Genomic DNA, 22,056 nt, shown 5'->3' on the forward strand with positions numbered 1-22,056 from the left:
GTGCCAGCGGTGGTGGCCGCAGGACTGACCGAACGCTCGCGCATACCAGGAGGGAAGGGGGCAGATCCATCAACACCTTTTACCCTTGAAAAGATGGAAGAAATGCGCAAGCGCAGGCAGGGACCCTACAGGTCCTCAGCGCCAGGCTGCCCCTGTATTCCAAGCTCAGTCCGGGTTGTCCTAGCGGGTCGCGGAGGCCGCCAGGGGGCCGCGCGCCAGTCGTCCCACGCGCGCGCACGCCCCTCCCGTTTGTCTCCGCACGCGCGCGCACGCCCCTCCTGTCCATCTTCCCGCGCGTGCACGCCCCTCCTCCAGGCCGTCTCCCCGCGCGTGCGTGGCGGTCGGTCCTCGGAAAGGCACGCGCCTTGCCTTTACTGCGGGCCGAGGACGCGCGGCCCGCATGGAGAGCGAGAGGCGGCCGCTGCGGGCCTGGCCGGGCTGGGGCTGAGGCCGAGCCAGCCGCGGGGTTCCGCAGCCCGGGCCGGAGCCCATCATGCGGCGGCTGCGGCGCTTGGTGCACCTAGTGCTCCTCTGCCCCTTCTCCAAGGGCCTGCAGGTAAGCGGCAGCCGGCCAGGTGCTGCCACACGGGGAGGGGCAGGGCGTGGGATGGCGAGGGTCGATGGGTGCACGCGGGCGCACCCAAGTCCTTTCTGTTCATCGCTACTTCAAAAAAATTCTGGGATAGCAAACTTGGGACATATCCAGCCCCTGGCCAATCCTTGAGACAGCTGGAACCAGGGGCTGGTGACCTTGGGCCAGTTGCTATCTGCAGAAGAGGCCCCTCCCTTCATGCTTTGAGGTGATGGGGTCAGGCCTCTGGGCTCCAGCCTTTGGCTGCCAGGGTCCTTAGAGCCTACAGGAAGGAGGCAGCACTCGCCAGTGCAGCCAAGGTCTCTCTGCAGGGCCGCCCTGAGGATGCTGGAGGATGCCTTTGTCCCAGGGCCTGGCCTCCCTAGGGCTGTCTTAGATAAAGGATGAGGACTGAAGCCTGTTGGACGCAGAGCTCTTCCAGGCCCAGATGCCCTTGCCTGCCCTCTTCCACAGGCCTTAGTTTGCTATGATCCATGCTCAGTCCTGGACTGGGTTTGTGACATGAGGTGTATGGGGTGCCAGGAGATGGGGTGTATTCATACCCCGAGCTCTGAAGACAGGCCCTGACTCAGCAGAGGAGTGGCAGGAGAGAGATTTTGGCCAGTTCCCAGTCGGGCTGGCTCAGAGAGAGCCACTGGCTGAGCCCTTCCTGCCCTGAGCCTCAGTTTCCCTGCATGGGGAACATCAGGGAAGCACCTGGCACATGCTCTGAGTTTCCTGGGCAGGGAGTTCACTGTGCAGTTACCCCGTGATGACCTTCCCACCTTCCGTGTAGTTTCCCTGGAGCTGTTCTGTTCAGCCTTGAAAATTATGGGCCCAGGGCTTGCCAACCTGCTCCCCACTGAGTGGCAGAAATCTGTGTGAGCTTTAAAAGTACCACTGTGGTGTGGTGAGACCTGCCCTGGAATGAGCAGAGGCTCGGGACTCCTGGAGAGGACCTGAGTCAGACAAAGGCGGGGAAACCGGCAGAGCTCAGGGAGCAGCCTGTGCCAAGGTGTCTCGGGAGGGAGGGCTGTTGGAGCGGGCTCTGACCTGCAGGTCTAGATCTAATGGTCTCTAGTTCTACATCACTTGGTCCAGCCTGGGTCAGCTGCTGCTCTGGCCCTGGCCCTTTGCTCTAGGTGTGGCTGGAGTCCTTTGATCTTGCTTCACAGTCACAGTGTCCCTGAGTTTCTCAGTCTTCCTGTTTTCATTTTGGAGAAATCTGAAAGAAACAGCTGAGTGCCAGAGCCACGAGTGTCCCGGGAGGAGTCCACAGAGCCGTGCTCCACAATAGGAACCATCTCCTAGAAGAACCTTCTGGAAGAATGTTCTAGAAGGGCTGAGCATTGTTCAGTGGGGAGGTTCCTTTTGCTCTAGCTCTGAGGTGACTAGTGTAAACCAGCTTAGCCCCCCAGCTCCAAGAGCGGGACGCTGGCTAGTTCCAATCTCAGACTCTCTGGCTGCTGCTAGCCGGGAGGCCACAGGAAATGTTTGACATCAGTAGAGTCCCTCCTGCAGGGCTGTTGTGTTGGTTATTCAGGCCACTTAAGAGGCAGGGGAAAGCTTTTCTTTTGTAAACTTTGTAAACTCTCAAGGTAGGAAAATGGCCAGGTCCCTGCCTTAGGAGTCCTCCCTGTCATAACTGATTCCAGCCTCTGTAACTGTCACAAAGGCCAAATTCAGCCCAACAGGACCCTCCTTAGATTATGCTAATTTTAGGCGAAAAGTCTGAACAAAAACTTCCAATCCTGGAATAGAACACCCACCAATCCCTGAACAGGAAAGCTTACCAATTTATCCCTGAGCTCCCCCAAGCTCAGGACTTGAAATCCCACCAATCCTCACCCTGGAAGTCTTCACTCTATAAAGCCGGCCACCCCAAGAACCCCTGTAGAAGCATTCTGCTTTGTTGGGCTCCCTGCCGTCTCCTTTCTTCCAGGGGCATGGGCAGCCACTCCTGGATCTGTTCCTCTTCTCCCTGGACTCGCCAATAAATCTTTTTTTTATAAGATTTACTGCCTGGTGTGGCTCTCTCATTGGAAGATGACAAGAAGCAATAAAGAGAAGAAGGGAGAGAAGGAGCAGGGCTGAGGTGGGCACTGGGACGTCCTCCCTGGGGAGCTGCACTGCCCCTGCTGAGGAGGCTTCCTCTCAGAGCTGGGTGGTTCCCAGGCTTCTGAGTCGCAGAACACCTTCCCACCCGAGCAGAAAGGCCGCCATGCTGCTGCCTCCCCACCCTCCCTGCTGCCTGATCTCTATGGCTGATCCTTGGGCTTGGGACATCTAGCCCCACGTGGCACAGGCCATTTGGAAGCCTGTTGGGACTGCTATTTTCCAGGGTGGGCAGTGGGAGGGAGGTGGCATCCAGCTGCCTCTGGCTGTCAACTTTAGACACTGCTTGGAGTACTAAGCAGAGGCCAGTGTCTTAGCACCTACTCCCTAGTGCTCTTCCTGCCTGTCAGCTGGGAAAATGGAGGTAGAGGGGTGAGGGTGACCTGGCACACCCACAGAAGGGACGGTCTTAGGCCACCCTCGTCAGGATTTTGAGTTGTGGAGCTAGGACTACCTGCCTTCCCCCCCCCCCCCCAATCCCCCTTCTGGTTTCCATCTTAAAACATTTTTCAGACTTATTTTATGTGTATGAGTGTTTTACCTGAATGTATATATGTATATCATGAGTGTGTCTGGCACTGGAGATGGTTGGAAGGAGGCATTAGATCTCCTGGAACTGGAAGTATAGATGGTTGTGAGTGGGTGCTGGGAACCAGGCTGGTTTCCTTCCGTAAGAACCCAAGTAGTCAGATTACAGACATGTGTCCACCACACCCACAGCTTGCTTGTTTGTTTGTTTGAGACAGGGTTTCTCTATGTAGCTTTGGTTGTCCTGGAACTCACTTTATAGACCAGGCTGGCCTCAAATTCAAGAGTTCCACCTGCCTCTGCCTCCTGAGTGTTGGGATAAAAGGTGGGAGCCACCGCCGCTGGCTTTTGGTTTTGTTTTTTGAGGCAGGGTTTCTCTGTTTAGCCCTGGCTGTCCTGGAGCTCAATCAGTAGACCAGGCCAGCCTTGAACTTACAGAGATCTGCCTGCCTCTGCCTCCCAAGTGCTGGAATCTAAAGATGTGTGACACCAGTACCTGGCACACACCAACTTTTTAAAAGATTGAAATATCCTATCCTGTCCACTGACAATGTTGCAGAGCCACTGGTGTGGTCCATCCACAGAAAGGCCACCGTCCCACACTGACTCTGTTCCCACAGCCTACCCTGCCCCTGACACTCACCTTCTGTTTGGCTGTATGCATCTGAGGACTCTGGGGACTTTGTCTGATTGAGTGTCATAGGAGGTATCCTTCTGTGGCATCCATCCCGGTGGTGGCGGCACATGCCAGACTTGCTGTTGAGGCTGAGTGGTGTCTCTATTTTGTGAATGGATTCTGGCGGTCACCATTGCTGTTGCTGATTCTGCTGCTGTGAATGTGGGTGCATGACACCACGTGTTTTCACTGTTTCCCAAGGTGAAATAGAGGTGGCTTGTCGGGCCTTGGCCCTCCACATTCCTTTTTCTGCTGGTCCTGGCTCAAGGGGACCAGTGGGGAAAGGGTCGGTCCCTGGAGTGGCTGCACGAGCCTTGAGCTGACAGCTCAGCTGCTTAGTTGGCATTTTTTGGAGGCAGGGATGTCAGGAAACCAGGGCATCGGCGGTGCACACCCTAGGCAGAGGCAGGTGGATTTCTGAGTTTGGGGCCAGCCTGGTCTACAGAGTGAGTTCCAGGACAGTTGGGTTACACAGAGAAACCCTGTCTCGAAAAACCACCAAAAATAAATAAATAAATAAATAAATAAAATAAAATAAAATAAAATAAAATAAAAAAAGCAGGCTCTAGAAAGTACCTCCATTCAGCCTAGGCTGCTTCTCCTCACTTTGAATCGTCCACCTGTCCCTGATGGAGAGCCCCTGGCTGCAGACCCTGGCATGTGCCGGCATGGTGGGGTACAGAGCCAGATGTTTCTCAGTCCTGGAGTTAGAAGCTGGGTTGAAAGGCTGTCAAAGTTCCAGAGGCTGCACTTGGCTGTGGGTGCAGCAGGTCCACAGACGGGCACCTCCTCACCTAGTCCCTTCTTCACAGGGCCGGCTCCCAGGCCTAAGGGTCAAGTATGTTTTGCTGGCCTGGCTGGGCATCTTCGTGGGCAGCTGGATGGTCTATGTGCACTACTCGTCCTATTCAGAGCTCTGCCGTGGGCATGTCTGCCAGGTGGTGATCGTAAGTCTGCTGGGGCCCTGAACCTTGTGGGGTCCTCAGAGATTTGGAGGGAGGTGGGCGAGCAGAGGGCTGGGAGGTCAAGGGAAGGAATGGGGAACTGGCTGCTGCCGGTCCTTGGGGTGGGCTTTATGTTGAAGCATGGACTGATTGGCAGGGAGACTAGAATGGCCTGGGGGGGGGGTTGCCTGGCCCCTGAAGGCAGGCTGTGAGTGCAGTCTCTTGTGCCCTCCTCTCCAGGGAACCATTGCTGCTGAGTGTGGATGTCCTGTGAGTGCACGTGTGTGTGCTCACGTTCCTTGTGACTTACCCGAGTGAGAGCCACCAGGCTCTTTACCCTGAGACTAGGGGCTGGGTAGTGCTGATTTAATCTGATGAGCACCTCTTCCTGAGCCACTGGCTAATGAGCCAGGCTGGGGCAAGCCCGGCAGGAAGTAAGGCTCCCAGCAGTTGTGGGGCCCCTGGATGCCATTTCTTTAGGGATGGTGACAAGCCTGACAGTGACTAGCCACAGGATTGGTTCACTTGAGGTGCTGGTCTCCTTCACAGCACCTGTGATGGGTTGGTGGCTGTGAGTCCAGGGGACCCTGAGGTAGAGCCCTACCATTTGGCCTACTGTGTCTTAGCCAACAGGGCAGGCTTATCCAGGACAGAGATCAGTGGATGGAAAAATGCTGGATGGGGAATGTGGACACTTGCTCAGAGTGCCCTGAGCGGCCTCAAAAGCTCCCAGCCATACTGGGTGCAGCGCTCGGACAGCCTCACAATATGGGTGACCAGGAAAGGGTGGCCTAGGTGGCCAAAGGGCGCTACTAATTGGGCAGTACCTGAGGCTATGATCAAGGCCCCTCCTGGGACTTGCGGCTTTCATCTGACCCTGACCACAGCTCTGCTGCTGAGGGCCCAGCCAGGGCTGCAGCGGGAAGCCTGTGGGGGGACCTGCTTGTGGTCCTGGTCACCTGTTTACTCTAATGACAGTGTCTGGCAGTAAACTGGTGGTACCCTTCTCTGAGACTTCCAGCCGCCTCTGTGCTTCAGGACACAGACACCCACCCTCATGTCAGTACTGCTGGCGCTCTCTCCCCTCCTCCCTTCGCTTGCCTCCCTGGGGTCCCTGAAGGAAGTGGGTAGGGCTGTGACCCCCAAGCTCCATGCTCTGGGCCATACTCTGGTGCCTGTCTCCTCAGTGCGACCAGTACCGCAAGGGCATCATCTCCGGCTCTGTCTGCCAGGACCTGTGTGAACTGCAGAAGGTAGAGTGGAGGACCTGCCTGTCCTCAGCCCCAGGCCAGCAGGTATGCCGCAGGGGGGCGTGGTTGGTGGGCTGGTGTGGGATGCTGCTGGTAGTAAGCTAGGCATCTAAAGAGAATATACCTGTGACCTCATCTAGGTTTACAGTGGGCTCTGGCAAGATAAAGAGGTGACCATCAAATGTGGCATTGAGGAGGCGCTCAACTCCAAGGCCTGGCCAGATGCAGCCCCGAGGCGGGAGCTGGTGCTGTTTGACAAGCCCACCAGGGGAACCTCCATCCAGGAGTTCCGGGAGATGACCCTCGGCTTCCTCAAGGTCAGTGCGCAGATTTCAGTGGGGATGTCCAGAGACCTGGGCAGGAGACGGGGAGGGGGGAGCAGGCCTATGGGAACAAACGGGCAGTATGAGGGCTCCTGAGCATCCAGTGTGGCCAAGCAGGGACTGGAAGGAGATGGAACAGGGCTCAAAGCTATGGCTGTGGCCTGGGTGCACAGCTGGGAGCAGCTGGAATGTGCATTCTAGACAGTGCTTTCCCAGCTGAGAGGCACGTAGCACCAGGGTATACCTCTCTGTTTCCTTTTTGGTCTCAATTGCCAGGCTAACTTAGGAGACCTGCCCTCCCTGCCAGCACTGGTTGACCAGATACTTCTCATGGCGGACTTCAACAAGGACCACAGGGTATCCCTGGCAGAAGCTAAGTCTGTGTGGGCCCTGCTACAGCGCAATGAGTTCCTCCTGCTGCTGTCCCTTCAGGAGAAGGAGCACGCTTCCCGGCTCCTGGGCTACTGCGGGGACCTCTACCTTACAGAGGGCATCCCTCACGGCTCCTGGCATGGGGCGGCACTGCTGCCTGCCTTGCGCCCACTTCTGCCATCTGTACTGCACAGGGCGCTCCAGCAGTGGTTTGGACCTGCATGGCCCTGGCGTGCGAAGATCGCCATTGGTCTGCTGGAATTTGTGGAGGAGCTCTTCCATGGCTCCTATGGCACTTTCTACATGTGTGAGACCACACTTGCCAACGTGGGGTACACAGCCACCTATGACTTCAAGATGGCTGACCTGCAGCAGGTGGCACCAGAGGCTACTGTGCGCCGCTTCCTTCAGGGTCGCCACTGTGAGCAGAGCTCTGACTGCATCTACGGGCGAGATTGCAGGGCACCATGTGACAGGCTCATAAGGCAGTGCAAGGGCGACCTCATCCAGCCCAACCTGGCCAAGGTGTGTGAGCTGCTGAGGGACTATCTGCTGCCTGGAGCTCCTGCAGACCTCTCCGAGGAGCTGGGCAAACAGCTGCGCACATGCACCACGCTGAGTGGGCTGGCCAGCCAGGTCGAGGCCCACCATTCACTGGTGCTTAGCCACCTTAAGACCTTACTGTGGAGGGAGATCTCCAACACCAACTACTCCTAAGGCTGCAGGATCCAGCCTCCACAGCTCCACTCCACCCACAGGTTACCCCTCTGCAAATAAGTCTCCTCACTTACTCCAACAACTCAGCAGAGGAGCCAGGAGTCCCTATCAGAGGCTGGCCCACTGGGGCCGTTCCTCTGAATATGTAAATAAATGGCTTTTATGTGACACCTGGCTATGTGGATCCTTTGGTATGAAACAGCTGCCAGGAAGGGTGTGACTTTAGAGCTCTTGTCTGGACACCAATGCCAACCTTTTTTCTTACAAAGCCTGCGCGGTCCAGGGGTTAAACCTGCAGACTCTTGTGCATTCCTGCCCCTACCATCATGCTCTACCACGGAGCAATATGGCAGCCCCTGTCTGGCTTCAGACATTTTAGCTGACCAGCATTTCTACAGTGTTATCTTTCCGCCTCAGCCCCTCACCAGTCTCCTAAGTGTCAGCTTGGAGAAAATGTTTGCCCACAGTGTACAGCAAGCCTAGCCCCTGTAAAAAGCCACAGTTCCAGCCCAAAGTAAAGCCCAATCTTACTCACCCTGGCAGGTTTTATTTTCCAGGGGAGACGAGAAGAAACTCAATAGGCTACTTACCCTAAGTGGGAGAGTACCGACAGCAAGGAAAGACTCCAGCCTCAAGAACGGACAAGTTTATTTGTGTCTCAGCACCCAGCCGGTTTCCCTCTCTTTATCATTCTCCCCCCCTTTTTTAGTTTTTCAAGACGGGGTTTCTTTGTGTAAGTCCTGGCTATCCTGGAACTTTCTTTATAGTCCAGGCTGACCTTGAACTCAAGTGACCAGCTACCACTACCCAACTCATACTTCTCTTTTTTAAAAAATATTTATTTATTATATGTTAAATACACTGTAGCTGTCTTCAGACACCCCAGAAGATCGCATTATGGATGGTTGTGAGCCACCATGTGGTTGCTGGCATTTGAACTTACGATCTTCGAAAGAGCAGTCAGTGCTCTTAACTGCTGAGCCATCTCTCCAGCCCCATACTTATCTTTTAAGGCCATGTTCATTTAGACAGAGATGCAGAGTCTTAGAGGGTCCTCCACTCCAGTGTCACCACCATAGACCTTACTTCAGTCTTGGAAATGGAGCCAAACCCAAGCCAACCCAAATCTAGTTCATAACTTAGGATGTGGGCTAGCTACCAGGGTAAATTTAGAGCTGCCCAAAGCCTGTATTACCCTGGTGAGGTCAGAGGACATACCTCAGGTCCATGGTCTAAAATCACATCTGCCCCCATCCCGATCAGCCACGTTGGCCAAGCAGGCCCCCTTCTTTCTGGGTTCTGGATCTGGAAGATGGAAAAGGATGCATAGTTTCTTGTATTTTTCCAGCCCCCCAGAAAGTCTCCTGGAAAACCTAGTGTATACCCCTTCACCTCCAAAGCTCTACCTCTCTAAAATGGCGACCACGCAACCCTTTGGTGAGCCCTAGAAATTATCTGATACGGGGTCTAGCCAACAGCACCAAGGCCAAACCCCAGTGCCATCCCACCATGGGTCTGCAAAATGTCAGGCTACAAACCATTCTTAGTGCTCACTGGCTTCTGAACACTGAGCGTAGAAATAGCCACTTGTTCTTTGCCCCAAGGTCGCAGGCACAGCTGAGCAGCTGGGCCATGCCTGTGGTGCTGATCTAGGACAGCACCCTGAGGGCAGCTACTCACATGCCATCCCAACATGCTCCAGGGTCCGGCCTACCTCTTACCTCAGCCGGGCATTCGGCATAAGCAGAGTTTAGTCACCAACTTTCCTGTTCCAAAGAAAACAATCAGTGTAGACCCTCCCAATTCACAAGTGTTGCACCCCCAGACCTCCAGAGGCCCAAAGCAGCAGCGAGTCCCCTTTACCCTTGTGTTTCAAGGCAGCCCCTGTCACTGACTGCTAGGTTCAATTCCCAGCTTACAACCCTCTGCAACAGCCTCTGATGGCTTCTTCTGGCATGCAGGTGTACACGCAGATAGTGTACTCATATGTAAGCAGCACCCTTTTGTGGTCACTGCATCAACTGCTTCCAGGTTCCTGCCCCGACTTCCTTTTGAAGGTTACTGGTTTCATGATTCCCAATAAACCAATTTATCTGATGAGCCCCTCTATTGGGTTTATGCAGAGCCATCAAATGACCTAAGCCGGTTAACAACCAGGAAGGACAATCCCACCTCCACCTTTAAGGAGTGTGTCAGGCTACAAATCATTCAGACGTTCACGGGCCAGAACACTGAGCGTAGACATAGCCTCTTTCCTCTCTGCCACCTACTGACACACGTGTGACACAACAGCCACACCTGCAACGCCTCTAGGGGCAGGGTTTGGTGAACCAAGTGCCAGGTACCACACCAGGACTGCTGATCCGAATTTTAGTAGCTTTGAGTCAACTTACCTAAGAGCCCAACATGTCCTTTCGGGCTTACTTCCTGGCAGACACACTTCCTAGGGAAGGGATGAAGGAAACAATCATTCTGCACACACCTTGGCAAGATCACACGGGGGGGGGGGGGAGGGAGGGGGTTGCACTAGGCTCGTAGTTTATTCCTAGACCAATGGGTGTACATCGTTTGTTGTCCTTGCTAAGGCTTTCTACAAATAAATAATGCACACCGCTCCCTCCTTTCTCTCCAGCTCAGCGGCATTACAGTAGAGCGAGTCCTGTCTCAGATCCGGGTTACCTCGTTGGTATTCAGAATGGTCTCCCTCTAAGATTGATCTCCTACATCAGCATGCAGCAAATATACACAGACTCTTTCCCTGGTATTCTTAGGCCGAGGAAGGGGAGACCGGTCTGGAGCCCCACCCAGTGATGACCACAGGGGCTTCCTGCGTGTACTAATCCAGAACGGAGCCTCGGCTTTCCTTCCCGGGACTTCTCGGGTCCTCCACCCGGCCCTCGGGCACCTCGCGAACGCCCTTCCCCTTACCACGAGGTTAGCCTGCTACACATATTAGGGCGACTAAACCCTCAGGAAAGCACGGTAAATCTTTGTTACGATCGTCAGATGAGACGCAGTCTTCCCGGTAGCCAGCCGAAGGCTACGTAGGGTCATCCGCAGCGTCCCAACGGAGACAATGGCGTTAGGATCCTAAACGCCGCCAAGGCCGCCGAGAGGCCGAGCAGCGCCACGCCACGTCCTTTATAGTAGCGGCTACGGCAGCCCGCGAGGGACTTTCACTGCCCCCAGTGCAGCGCCCTCTAGTGGTGCCTTCGCTCCTCGCAGGCGCTTCTCATAGCCCAGTCCCCCAGAGGCTCACGGGCCTCTCTGTACTGCTTGATCCTAGATCCTGCCTTGCCAAGCAGATCTCAGAGACTTATTTTGAGTGTTGCCAAGCTCACAGGACTTTTCAAACGACTCATGGAGTCCTGCGCCTTCTTACGAAACCCCCTGTTTTTTTGTGGGGCCAGCCTTGCTCTCCTGTTCTTAATGACACCCAAGCGTCCACGCACAGAGGAAGGGCCAGCTCTGACTGACCAGTATTTAGGAGGCAAGCAGGTGACCTATTGTTTCCTCTTTTACAAGGGAGCTTTGGGGATGAGTCGGGAAGGAGCTGCAGGGATTCCAGATGTTTCTAAGTAGCCCCACCTGGGGGTGTGTCTGTGGACCCGAGGTTCACAGCAGCTTCTTGAAGGGTGACTGTCCCCTGCTTCAGGACGGTGCTCGAAGACACATAATATACTCTGACTGTTTGCTGCCATCTGTCTAATAAGTCCTGAAACCGATGAGGGCTGTGGTGATGGGGTGAATTGTGGGCCTGGGGACACACCAGTGAGCACTCTTCTTTTACTGGTGGACCAGGCCTGCCACACTTGCTGATAGTCTCAAGGTCTTGAACCCTTATTTTGCCTGCCTGCCTGCCTTCCCTCCTCCCTCCCTCCCTCCCTCCCTTTCTCCCTCTTTTCCTTCCTTCTTCCCTCCCTCCCTCCTTCCTTTTTTTTTTTTTTAAATACAGTGTCTCATATAACCTAGGCTACCCTCAAACTTGCTATGTAGTTGAAGATAACTTGAACTTCTGATCTTCCTACCCCTAACTTCAACTACTAGATTTGAGGGGTGAACTCTTATGCATGGCTCAGAGCCTTGAATCTTTACAGTAGAGGTGAGTGTGGGGCCCATCTTCACTGTCCAGAGGGGAATTGAGACCTCAGAAATAAGAAATATTCCCTAGTCACACGATTACAACAGTGGTCTTGGGAGGGAGCCCTGGAAGTAATTTTGGGCAGCAGAAGTCAGAGGAAACTCACTTGACCTGTTAAGCATTGACCAGGTCCATCAGGGTGAACTGTTTTGTCAACGGATCTGGTAGGAACAACATGAAGGAAACTTACTTAATCCACTCGTGTCCTGAGGCCAGGAAGATTCGTGTGCCTACCATATCACTGGCTCTAGAAGAGGTTCCTGCATTGCTCCCGAGACACTAACAGGTGTGGGGCCATCTCTGAGATAACAGAAACAGAAGAAAGCAGCTGTTGGAGCACCATCAACAGAGGTAGGGGCAGCCCAGAATCGGCGTCCACACTGACTCCAGAAACAGGCAGTAGCCTTGCCCAGGCTAGCCAAGAGCACAGGGGTGACTGTTAACTCTGGATCGAGAGTCAGCTCCCCAGCCAACTGAAGCAGTGGAACTGCGCTGGCTCAGGTATCAACCCCCAACTGCAACAAAGTCTCCACGGACAGGATGGGGAGAGGCTGGATTGCCACCCCTGATGCCAAAGTCACCCTCATCACAGACTCCTTTCAGAGACGCAGCGTCATCCAGCAGGTCTTGAACCTGCTCACTGTCCTAGAGTTCCACGAGACTCAGATGCACCTCCAGCTCCTGAGCTAGACACTGTCCTGGAGGCCTCTCAGGAGCCAGGGTTGCCTGAACAGAGCCAGCTCTAGTCAAGGGTCAGTGGTAAGGGAGAGTCAGAGCAATCTCTGCAGCAGAGCAGAGTCCCACCCCACACCACAGTTTGCATAACTGGTCCCTTCTCTGTTTTCTGAAGTGTTTGACAAGCCTTCGATGCTTCTGCTTTAAGTGCTTGGGAAGAATCCACCATGGCCAGCCAGCTTAGGTTTTTATTTACAGAAGAGTTTTGAGTTACAAAACATCATTTTATAAAATGTGTCATTCAGAGTTCTCCGTGACACAGAACCAACGAGGAGATGTAGACACAAAGATATTTGGTGGGGAAATATCATTTATCTGTTACATAGATAGATTTACATAGATCAGGTATTGAGAGGAACTTATTTCAAAGAATTGGCTCTTAAAGTATGTAATGGCTAATCTTTTCAAAGATTTATTTTATGTGTGTGGGTGGGTGTTTTGCCTGCATGTATGTATGTGCACCATGTATGTGCAGTGCCCATAGAGGTCAGAAGAGGGTCTCAGATCCCCCAGAACTAGAGTTCCAGATGGCTGTGAACCGCTTGTGGATGCTGGGAACCAAACCCAGGCCATCTGTGAGAGCAATCAGTGCTCTTAACTGTGGAGTCCTCCAGTTCTCAGTGACAGTTAACCCTGACTGCCGGTTTGGGCAGACATTTAGACATTTGGGGGGAGACATTTAGGAGATTAGGACAGCACTTCTCTGAGTATGTTTGCAAGGGCGTTTCCTAGGAGGAGCAGATATTGAGGGCTCTGACCTGATCAATGGTTTAATCTATTAGTGGGTTCAAAAATTGAAGTGACCGTTGCAGCTGTGGTGGGGGGGATAGGGCTTCACTGGAGAAAATGCACCACTAAGAAGACAAAGACATATCTATCTTTGAAAGCTCTATCTTGGCTCTAGACTCCCTCACCCCCTCTGCTTCCTAGCCATGAATTCACACAATCCATCAGGCAGACTTGGTTTTTGTTACTTTACAGATGATTGTGCTAAGGCTCAGAGATCAGCAGGCCCAGGCCCAGAGCTTGGCTTTAGGGCTCCTTGACAATTTCTGTCCCTAACTGACTTTTCTTTGTATCCAGGGTTCTGGATACCAAACTAGAAGCTCTCTCTGCTTAGGCTAGGATAGGCGTGAGAAGAACTGGTCCTGGGCTCTGGCCTTTCCCTGTCCGGGGGCAGATGAGAGGAGCTCACAGGCCCTCCTAAAGCCCCTGGATGCAGCCTCCTTCAGTGGGTCCCGTGGGTTTCATAGGATCTAGGTTCAAATCCTGGCTCTGTTACTCTTCAGAACAGAAAGCCAGTTCCTGGGTTTCCTGGGATAGAGTTGCTGCTTCCCTATGAAATCTCACGAGTTGGGGGCCTCTGCTGTCCTCTCTAATGTTCTCTCAGTTTTCTTCTAAACTCCCATCATACTCTGCTTCCAGTATTTAAAGGTCTTTCAGGCCCAAGGTATCAAACTTTGCTACATTCTTGCTGCAAACAAGTTCCCAGAGACCTACAGGAGCAGAGAGCTGAGCTGGGGTCATGCAGCTGCTGGCACTCACTGCAGGGCTGGGTCTGTCTCTGTGCTTGGAGCCATGATGCCTCCTGTGTGCTCTGCCAGCACTGAGAAGCTGATGGCCCTGGGGAGGGAGGGAGGACTGAGGCTAGGGACTGGATTCCAAGGTCATGTTTAGCACAGCTACGGTGCCACTTCTTTTTCGAATTTTTTTTATGTGTATGAATACTTTGCCTTCATGTCTGTTGTGTACCACATGTGTGCCTTGTGTCCACAGAGGCCAGACGACATCAGATCCCCTGGAACTGGACCTACAGATGGTTTCGAGCTGTCATGCCAATGCTGGAAGTCAAACCTGACTCACCAAGGACCTTGGCCTGGCGTCTTGTTACCAGGCACCTTTTGTCTTAGTTATCTGTCTTGGTTTCCTTTTCTGTTGCTGTGATAAAATACCTTGACAGAAGCAGATTAAGCAGAAAGCATTTGGGCTGCAGTTTGAGGTTGCAGTTTAGCATGACAGGGAAGTCCCAGCAGCAGGCTTGAAGCAATTGGTCCACATGGCATGCCAAGGAGCGGACAGCGACGACTGCTGGTGTTCAGATAACCCCTTCTATGCTCCAGGATCCTAGCCCAGAGAGTGGCGCCACCCGCCATGACTCAGTCTTACCACCTCAATGGACCCCAGCAAGAGAAGCCCTCAGGTACACCCAGAGGTTCATCTCCTGGGTGATTTTAGATCTCATCAAGTTGCAAATTGAGATGAACTGTCCCAATCCCTGACTAAAGCAACTTAAAGAAGGAAGGAATAGTTGGCTTACAATTCAAGGGGATACATTACAGTCCTGGTGCAGAGGGCGTGGCAGTGGGGCTAGGAGGCAGCTGACCACATTGACCCTATAGTCAGGAAGCAGAGAGAGAGAGAGAGAGAGAGAGAGAGAGAGAGGGAGGGAGGGAGGGAGGGAGGGAGAGAGAGAGAGAGAGAGAGAGAGAGAGAGAGAGAGAGAGAGAGAGAGAGAGAGATGCTGCTACTCAACCTGCTTTGTCTTTTTTGTTTAGTCTTGGACCTCAGGCCACGGGATGCTGCTGCCCAGACTCAGAGTAGGTCTTCCTTCCTGGTGATTCTAAGTCTCGTCAGGCTGACAACCAAGACTGACATCACAGTTCTGGAAGGATGCTTTAGCACGTGTAGCCCTTCAGAGGACTTGGGTTTAGTTCCCAACATCCACATGGTGATATGATGCTCTCTTTTGGCCTTTGTGGATCCCCACACACATGTGCCGCCCCCCCCTAAATAAAAACAAACCTGAAACAAAAGGTGAAGCAAAAACTGTTTAGGCATGCTTTTTTTTCTTGATTTTTTGCTTTTTTTATGTTTCGAGACAGGGTTTCTCTGTGTAGCCCTGGCTGTCCTGGAACTCACTCTGTAGACCAGGCTGGCCTGGAACTCAGAAATCGGCCTGCCTCTGCCTCCCAAGTGCTGGGATTATAGGCATGCGCCACCACTGCCCAGCTAGGCATGCTTTTTTTTTAAAAATCCAAATAACTCCTTTTTAGTTCTCAGTGTACAGGCAACATCAAGTGCATCTTACAGGTTTACAAGGTAACAAAAAGACAAAAACATCAGTCACAAAGGCTGAAAGACTTCTTACCACAGCCACAGGAGCTGAAGGTGTATTCTCGTTGGAAGCATGGTTTGGGAGGGCATCTGCGAGGTTCCACCACATGCAGGCTCAGACCAAGTCCCAGCAGAGTGGCTCCTTTCTCTTCCTGTGGCCTCTCAATTCTCCTGGTGTTTCTGTCCCACCTTAGGGGGACGCAGGAGGCAAGGAGACTTCACTCAGGGTGGGGACGGAGGCCTGAGCTGAGTAGACAGGGAGCTCTTGGGTGTCCCCCAGGACCAGGGCTGATCCCGGCTCCTGAGGAGGTGTGAGCCAGTGGGGCTCTTGGGTCATGCTCTTGGCTTCAGATTCCTAGGTAGGGCACTTCCCACTCTGAGAACATTCTCACTGGACCAGGTCCTGAGAAGTGCCAGAGGAAGCCATGAGGTCGATTGTACAGATTAGCTCCTGTATTCACGTGGATCCGAACAAAACTTCAATCTCCTGGACAGAGAGGTGTGGACAAGGACCTTGGTGTCGGTGGGAAGGGCAAGGCACTGCTCCAGAGCCGTCCTGCAGGCCATGAAAGATCTGAGAGGCTAGGAGCACAGAGCTGAGCTGAGAGCATGCAGCTGCTGGCACTCACTGCAGGGCTGGGTCTGCTCTCTGTGCTTGGAGCCATGGTGCCTCCCCTGAGTCCTGCCAGGACTGAGAAGGTGGTGGCCCTGGGGAGGGAGGACTGAGGCTAGGATCTGGCTTCCAAGGTCAGACCTTGGACTGGGCGTGTCTCAGGCTTGCTAATGGAAGCCACAGGTGATGTTGGAGGTACCTCTCTCATGTGCTTGGTGGGGTCATCTCAGGTGGTAGTGGGGCTTGAGCAGGTGTTCCAGGCCACAGTCACATCTTTCCTCTCACTGTGTGCACTTAGAGACTAGGAGGCTGCTGGAGGGCGGGGGAGGCTTGCTAGGTGCTCCCAAGGGCGGGCCTACTTCCCCTCTCCCTTCTTTCCTCCCTCCCCGTGTCCCTCCCTCCATCCCTCCCTCCTTTCCTCTCTTCTTCCCTCCTTCCCTCCCTCCTCTTTCCCTCCCTCCATCCCTCCCTCCTTTCCTCTCTCCTTCCTCCTTCCCTCCCTTCTTTCCTTCCTTTCTTCCTTCCTTCCCCTCAGTGTGTGTGTGTGTGTGTGTGTGCGTGCGCGTGCTTTAGAGAACTTCTTATATTCTTCCAATAAGTTCATTCCAGATTTCATCCAGTTTTAGGCCCCTGTGACTGTTGTGTGTCTGGGGAGACAGCACCATCTGCATAATGATTTCAGGAGAACACCGAGGAACCCAGTCCTTGTCACCTCGCGGGGAAGCAGACCGGGGTCACTTGGCACAGTCATGTCTATCTCAGGTCACCTCCTCAGCCATGTCTATCTGCCCTGTCCGCCTGCTCAGCCCCCTCTGGATGGCTGTGCAGGGTCTGTGGTCAGGGCTCTCCCCAGGAAGTGTTTCTCCCAGGAGGCCTCTGCCCTGTCTGCTTGGTCCTACCTGCTGCTGTTGGTGAGAGACAGCCATGATCAGGACTCCTCCTGATATCCCAGCACCTCAGACCCCTCCATCTTGCACTGAGACCAGACCCATTCCCCTTCCGCCTCTCCCCCTCTTCCTGACTTCCTTGTCCCTGCAGCTGTGTGCACTTGTGGCCTCCAACTGCAGATCTGAGGAAAGTGGTGCAGAAAGCGCTGGGCAGGAGACACGCCTGTTCCTGAGTGCAGATGGAAGGACCCGCTGCCTCCCTTCACCTTTGAAAGAAATGGTCGTGATCAGCTGGAGTTCAGGATGAGTCTGACGTGAGTGGTCTCTGTGGAGGCAATCCCTGTCTGCTGCTGCTCAGCCATTCTAGTTGTGACTAAGCACACACTGCCTCACTTCTGCTAGTCATGGAGGGGGTGTGGATCCCCTGTGTTGTCTGGGCAACACACCAGGTGACCTCTTCATGAGGTCAGGGATGACTTGCTGTGTTCTGTGCCAGTGTTGAATAGGGTGAGAGGCGTTCTAGCACAGGGTTGCTTGCTCTGTAGGACCTCCTTTTGGGGAGACCCCCACTCCATTCTCGGGATAGCGTACACCCAAGGAAACAAGAGAGACCGACTTGATGCAAATGCATGAGGTAGTTTATTATCAGAGCTCTGGATTGACACGTATCTCACACAGGAGACAGAGGAGTCGACCCTGAGGCCCAAAAGTTAGGGGTTTATATAGGAAAAGTCAGGGGGTTTTGGCGCGGTTACACATGATTTGCTGATTCAAACATTGGCGGGGGATTCTGGCGTGCAGGGTGGGTTTTTTTTGGCATATATGCAGATATATGGGCTGTCAGCAATGTAGGAGGGCAGTTTATTTTTGTTAGCAGGAAGGTCACTTTGACATTAGTAAACTGCATCCAAGGGACAGGAGACAGGAGACTCCAGTCTAGATAGTGTATGACCCATAGGAGTTTTCCCAGGCATGCCCCTTATCTTTTATGGCCAGTCTGTGGAATGGCTCAACCACAACCTCGCTACAAGCTTGTCCAGCATGCCCGGGCTCTAGTCTGCTTGCTGCCTCAACTATGGATTCTGAAAACTCCCAACTCCCTTCAGCTCCTGGAGAGGCTGGCATGGGCCCCAGAAATAGGTGTAAGGAAGGACTGTGTGTCCTGGGGAGACAGGCCCATACTTGGTCCCTGTCTTCTAGAAGACCCTCTGGCTGTATTCAGTTGAAGCTGTGTCTGTATGAGGGAGAAGACCCTGGCACGTTCCTCACGTGTAAGTAGCTGGGTTCCAACTCTTATTTCAGCAAGTGCCCAGCGGGAGGCCGACTTCTTGCATGGCTGTGTTGCCCACAGGGTGGAGGCATGTCCTCTACCTCCATTTCCTGCCTGAGAAGAGGTCTGCTATCACCTACTACAGGGGCAAATGGACTATAACTACTACCGGATTATGATGCTCATGGGTGAGTTCTAGGCCTGTCAGTGTTTTAGCGTGGAACCCTGGGCATAGACACTGACCCGGCTCATGTTTTCTTGTCAGGTCTGTTTCATTTTCCCCAGATCCGGCGAGCCCCTTCGTGCGTCCTGGTTTGGTGGGTTGGCCTGTAAGCATTTGAGCCGCTCTTTTCCTGCTCTTCGTTATTAATCATTGTGCCTGAGTCTTGGGTACACTCTGATGTGCTCAGCACCTCAATGTCCCCTGCACTCCTGACCTAGTCAGTCTTTGCCATAGTCTTGCATACATCTAATCAGGCTTATTTGGTCCCAGGAGTATTTATTTGGACATCTGAGCCACATGCTAAGAGTTATGTTTTGGCTGGGCGATGGTGGCGCACACCTGTAATCCCAGCACTCTGGGAGGCAGAGGCAGGCGGATTTCTGAGTTCAAGGCCAGCCTGGTTTACAGAGCGAGTTCCAGGACAGCCAGGGCTACACAGAGAAACCCTGTTTTGAAAAAACCAAAAAAAAAAAAAAAAAAAAAAAAAGAGTTATGTTTTATGTGTCATGTGTCATGGTGGTAAGTGCGGAGTTACAGCATCCTGAGGGTAGATCTTGGCACATTGTCCAATGCCCTGCTTGGCACAGGATGCTCCCAGGGAAAGAACACTTTCCCAAAGGTTAGCAGTGAGAATCTGAGAGCGCCGTGTCCATCTTGAGCCCCTTCCTGACGCGTAGCCTCACGGTGCTGCCTCCCTGGCCCTCATCATGATTCTTCGCTCATTTCCCTTTGCCACTTCTTGTTTTACCACCACTGGCTTTGACCCCGTGGAGGCTTTGGGTCCATGTGTCCTAGCAATGACCTGTTCTGGGTCTTTTCATGGACCAGGGAACTACAGGACAAAAGCACCTGCCCGCAGGCCCTGCCTTTAGATTATGAAAAAGACTGTGGGCTGGACTTGGGGGTGAAGCACGTAACTCTGGTCAGAAGGTGGGGAGGGATTCAGGGTGCAGCCTTTTGAGACCCAGTATTGTAGGGGAGAGGCCTGGGCCAAGGATCTGCCTGGGGCCCTGGGGTGCTGAGGATATCATTCTGCAGGGTGAGCCTTTCTTGGATGTGGGATGGGCTTTTATGGCCCAGAAGATGGGGCTCCACTAGGAGAAGTTGGGCCCTGATTTTGGGAAAGGAGTCTAGACTCTGTCTTCTCAGCTGATGCTTCTAAGTTGTGGGTCTCAGGGCTTCAGTCCCGGAGGGGCAGGGACAGGGTGGGGCAGGGCATCCCTGAACGCAGGCGGAGTGCCTGTGCAGAGATTTCCACAGGCGTTCCCCGCTCACCAGGACTGGGATGGTGGCAGACCTGTGCTAGGGAGTCTCAAAGGGAGTCATCTTGGGGTCTAAAGTCTCACAGAATACTCATTCACGCCTGGGAGCTTCCTCCTGGCTGCCCTCAGGTCTGGGTGTGGAGATGCTGCACCTGGACACTCAGCAGCTCCAGCCAATGCCTGAGGCCCTTGGGAGGAGCTGCCTGTCTCCATCCTGGAGTGAGGCTCCTCTCATCTGGGCTTGGAGGCCCCGCCCTCCCACCACTCAGTGTCACCCCAGGGTTCTGCAGGCCGCTCCCTGAAAACCAACCTAGATGCTCTGAGGATCTTCAAGATTTTCATGATGAGTAAACTGGGGAAAGTAGCTAAGACAAAGAAGCCCCCCCCTCTGGTAATGAGAACGGGTGTCCCTTATTTCCTTCCTCATGCTCTGTGTTCTGTCCAAGTGACTGCACAACGCCTTTCTAACCCCTCATCTCCTCCTCAGTCTGCAGAAGCCTGTGAGTTGCCCAGAGATTCCTAACTCTGGAGGAGCACCTGAGAGACTGTGTAGCAGCAGGAGTGGGGATCCTCCATGCTCTCTCCATCTTGGTCAGAACACTTAGTGCTGAGATAGGAAAAGGTGGGGCCAAGTGCCCATGCCTCTTCCCAACAGGCCTCTGCCTTAAATAAATATGGCTACTGTCCCCAGGCCACGTGTGTCACATAACAGCTTATGGGCTCAGGCTTTAATCTTTTAACTTTAAAATTTATTTATTTGCATGCATATGCAAGTATGTGGATCCATGTGTAACTTGTGTGTGTGCACATGTAGAGGCCAGAGGTCAACGCCGGGATTGTTTTGTTAGGGCCTGTCCACTTTATACATGACTTATTTATGTGTGTGTATGAATGCATGATGCATGTATAGAGGTGCACACAGAGGTCAGAAGAGAGCATCAGATCCCCTGGAGCTGGGGTTTGTAGGTGGTTATGAACTGCCTGATCTATGTGCTGGGGACTAAACTGGGGTTCTCTGGAAGAACAGAGTTGAGTCAAGCCATCTCTTCCACAGCCTTTTTGTAAAATTAGATATATTCTTTATTTATTTACATTTCAAATGATTTTACCTTTCCCGGTTACCCCCTCCCTGAAAGTCCCATAAGCCCTCTTTCCTCCGCCTGTTCCCCAATCAACCCCCTCCCGCTTCCCTGTCCTGGTATTCCCCTACACTGCTGCATCAAGCCTTTCCAGGACCAGGGGCCTCTCCTTCCTTCTTCTTGGACATCATTTAATATGTGAATTGTGTCTTGGGTATTCCTGGGCATACCCAGGAATCCAGAGGATCCCCCAGCATGTAATAAGGACACATGCTCTGCTATGTTCATAGAAGTCCTATTTATAATTGCCAGAAGCCGGAAAGAACCCAGATGTCCCTCAAAAGAGGAATGGATACAGAAAATGTGGTATATTTACACAATGGAATACTACTCAGCAATTAAAAACAGTGAGTTCATGAAATTCTTAGGCAAATGGGTGGAACTGGAAAATATCATCCTAAGTGAGGTAACTCAATCATAAAAGAACACATATGGTATACACTTACTGATAAGTGAATATTAGCCCAGAAGCTCAGAATACCCAAGACACAATTCCACAGCCTTTTTATTTTCTGAGACATGGTCTCTCACTGGTCTGCAGCTCACATATTCGACTTAGCTTTTTGGGTAGCAAGCCTCAGGGATCCTCTAACTCTGCCACTTGGCATTCGGACTAGGTGTGCCTGCTCTCATGCCTGCTGTTCTGTAGGTTCTGGGGATGGATACAGGGCCCCATGCTTGTTAGCAAGCACTTCACTGGCTGGGACATTTCCTCAGCCTCTCAGGCTTCATTTTCTAAAGCACAGACCAACACTCAAGTGTGAACATGACAATCAGGAAGGAAGGACTTTTGTTCACTCTCTCAGATCCTCACATAGGTGCCATGCCACAGCGCACGGCCACGGGGCCCTGCAGTGGGCAGCCTGGCAAGCAGGAGAGAGGGATGGGGTTGGAGCCTACATGGTGGCGAGTGAGGGAGGCGAAGGGTGACCAGGGTCACAGGGAGGTAGGTGGAGTGGCTACTGTGGGTCACCACAGAGCTAGGGCTTTGAGATGACCCTAGTGGATGGTGGCCACTGAGGAGGATGGCGTGTGCTCTGTGCACAAGGAAGGCAGGGCTTTCAGATGAGGTAGTTCTCTGGGAATTAGTGAACTTTGGAGGATGTGGCCATCTGGAGACATTTTACTAAAGAGGCCAAAAGTACCAAATTGTAAACAATAAATAAACACACACCC

At 53.1% G+C, this 22,056-nt stretch overlaps 1 protein-coding gene, 1 long non-coding RNA gene, 2 other non-coding genes and 1 pseudogene across 5 annotated transcripts; 2 read left to right on the forward strand and 3 right to left on the reverse strand.

The window, feature by feature from the left end:
* Window positions 1–276: 276 nt before the first annotated feature.
* Dipk1b (divergent protein kinase domain 1B) lies at window positions 277–7,666 on the forward strand. 2 transcript variants are annotated; one of them, XM_052181915.1, is made up of 5 exons: window positions 277–556; window positions 4,703–4,837; window positions 6,022–6,129; window positions 6,225–6,401; window positions 6,684–7,666. In XM_052181915.1, exons 1-5 carry the CDS (start codon window positions 494–496, stop codon window positions 7,494–7,496), a joined length of 1,296 nt encoding a protein of 431 aa, XP_052037875.1. In that variant the 5' UTR covers window positions 277–493; the 3' UTR covers window positions 7,497–7,666. The 2 variants fall into 2 exon arrangements, with proteins under 2 accessions (XP_052037875.1, XP_052037876.1); XM_052181916.1 differs by having other exon boundaries at window positions 4,703–4,828.
* Window positions 7,667–8,140: 474 nt separating this feature from the next.
* On the reverse strand, window positions 8,141–10,617 carry LOC127685102 (uncharacterized). The gene is made up of 4 exons (XR_007977790.1): window positions 10,425–10,617; window positions 9,890–9,939; window positions 9,218–9,262; window positions 8,141–8,801 (listed from the first exon to the last, which is right to left on the reverse strand). It is a non-coding gene; the product is annotated as an uncharacterized LOC127685102 (long non-coding RNA).
* Window positions 9,017–9,155, reverse strand: LOC127686525 (small nucleolar RNA SNORA43). Its single transcript, XR_007978147.1, has one exon. It is a non-coding gene; the product is annotated as a small nucleolar RNA SNORA43 (small nucleolar RNA).
* Window positions 9,685–9,816, reverse strand: LOC127686546 (small nucleolar RNA SNORA17). The gene has a single exon (XR_007978161.1). It is a non-coding gene; the product is annotated as a small nucleolar RNA SNORA17 (small nucleolar RNA).
* A 5,478-nt stretch (window positions 10,618–16,095) lies between the features above and the next one.
* LOC127686466 (vomeronasal secretory protein 2-like) lies at window positions 16,096–21,565 on the forward strand (annotated as a pseudogene).
* The last annotated feature ends 491 nt before the right edge of the window (window positions 21,566–22,056 follow it).

Source organism: Apodemus sylvaticus, chromosome 5 (assembly GCF_947179515.1).
Source record: "Apodemus sylvaticus chromosome 5, mApoSyl1.1, whole genome shotgun sequence".
Taxonomy (NCBI): Eukaryota; Metazoa; Chordata; class Mammalia; order Rodentia; family Muridae; genus Apodemus; species Apodemus sylvaticus.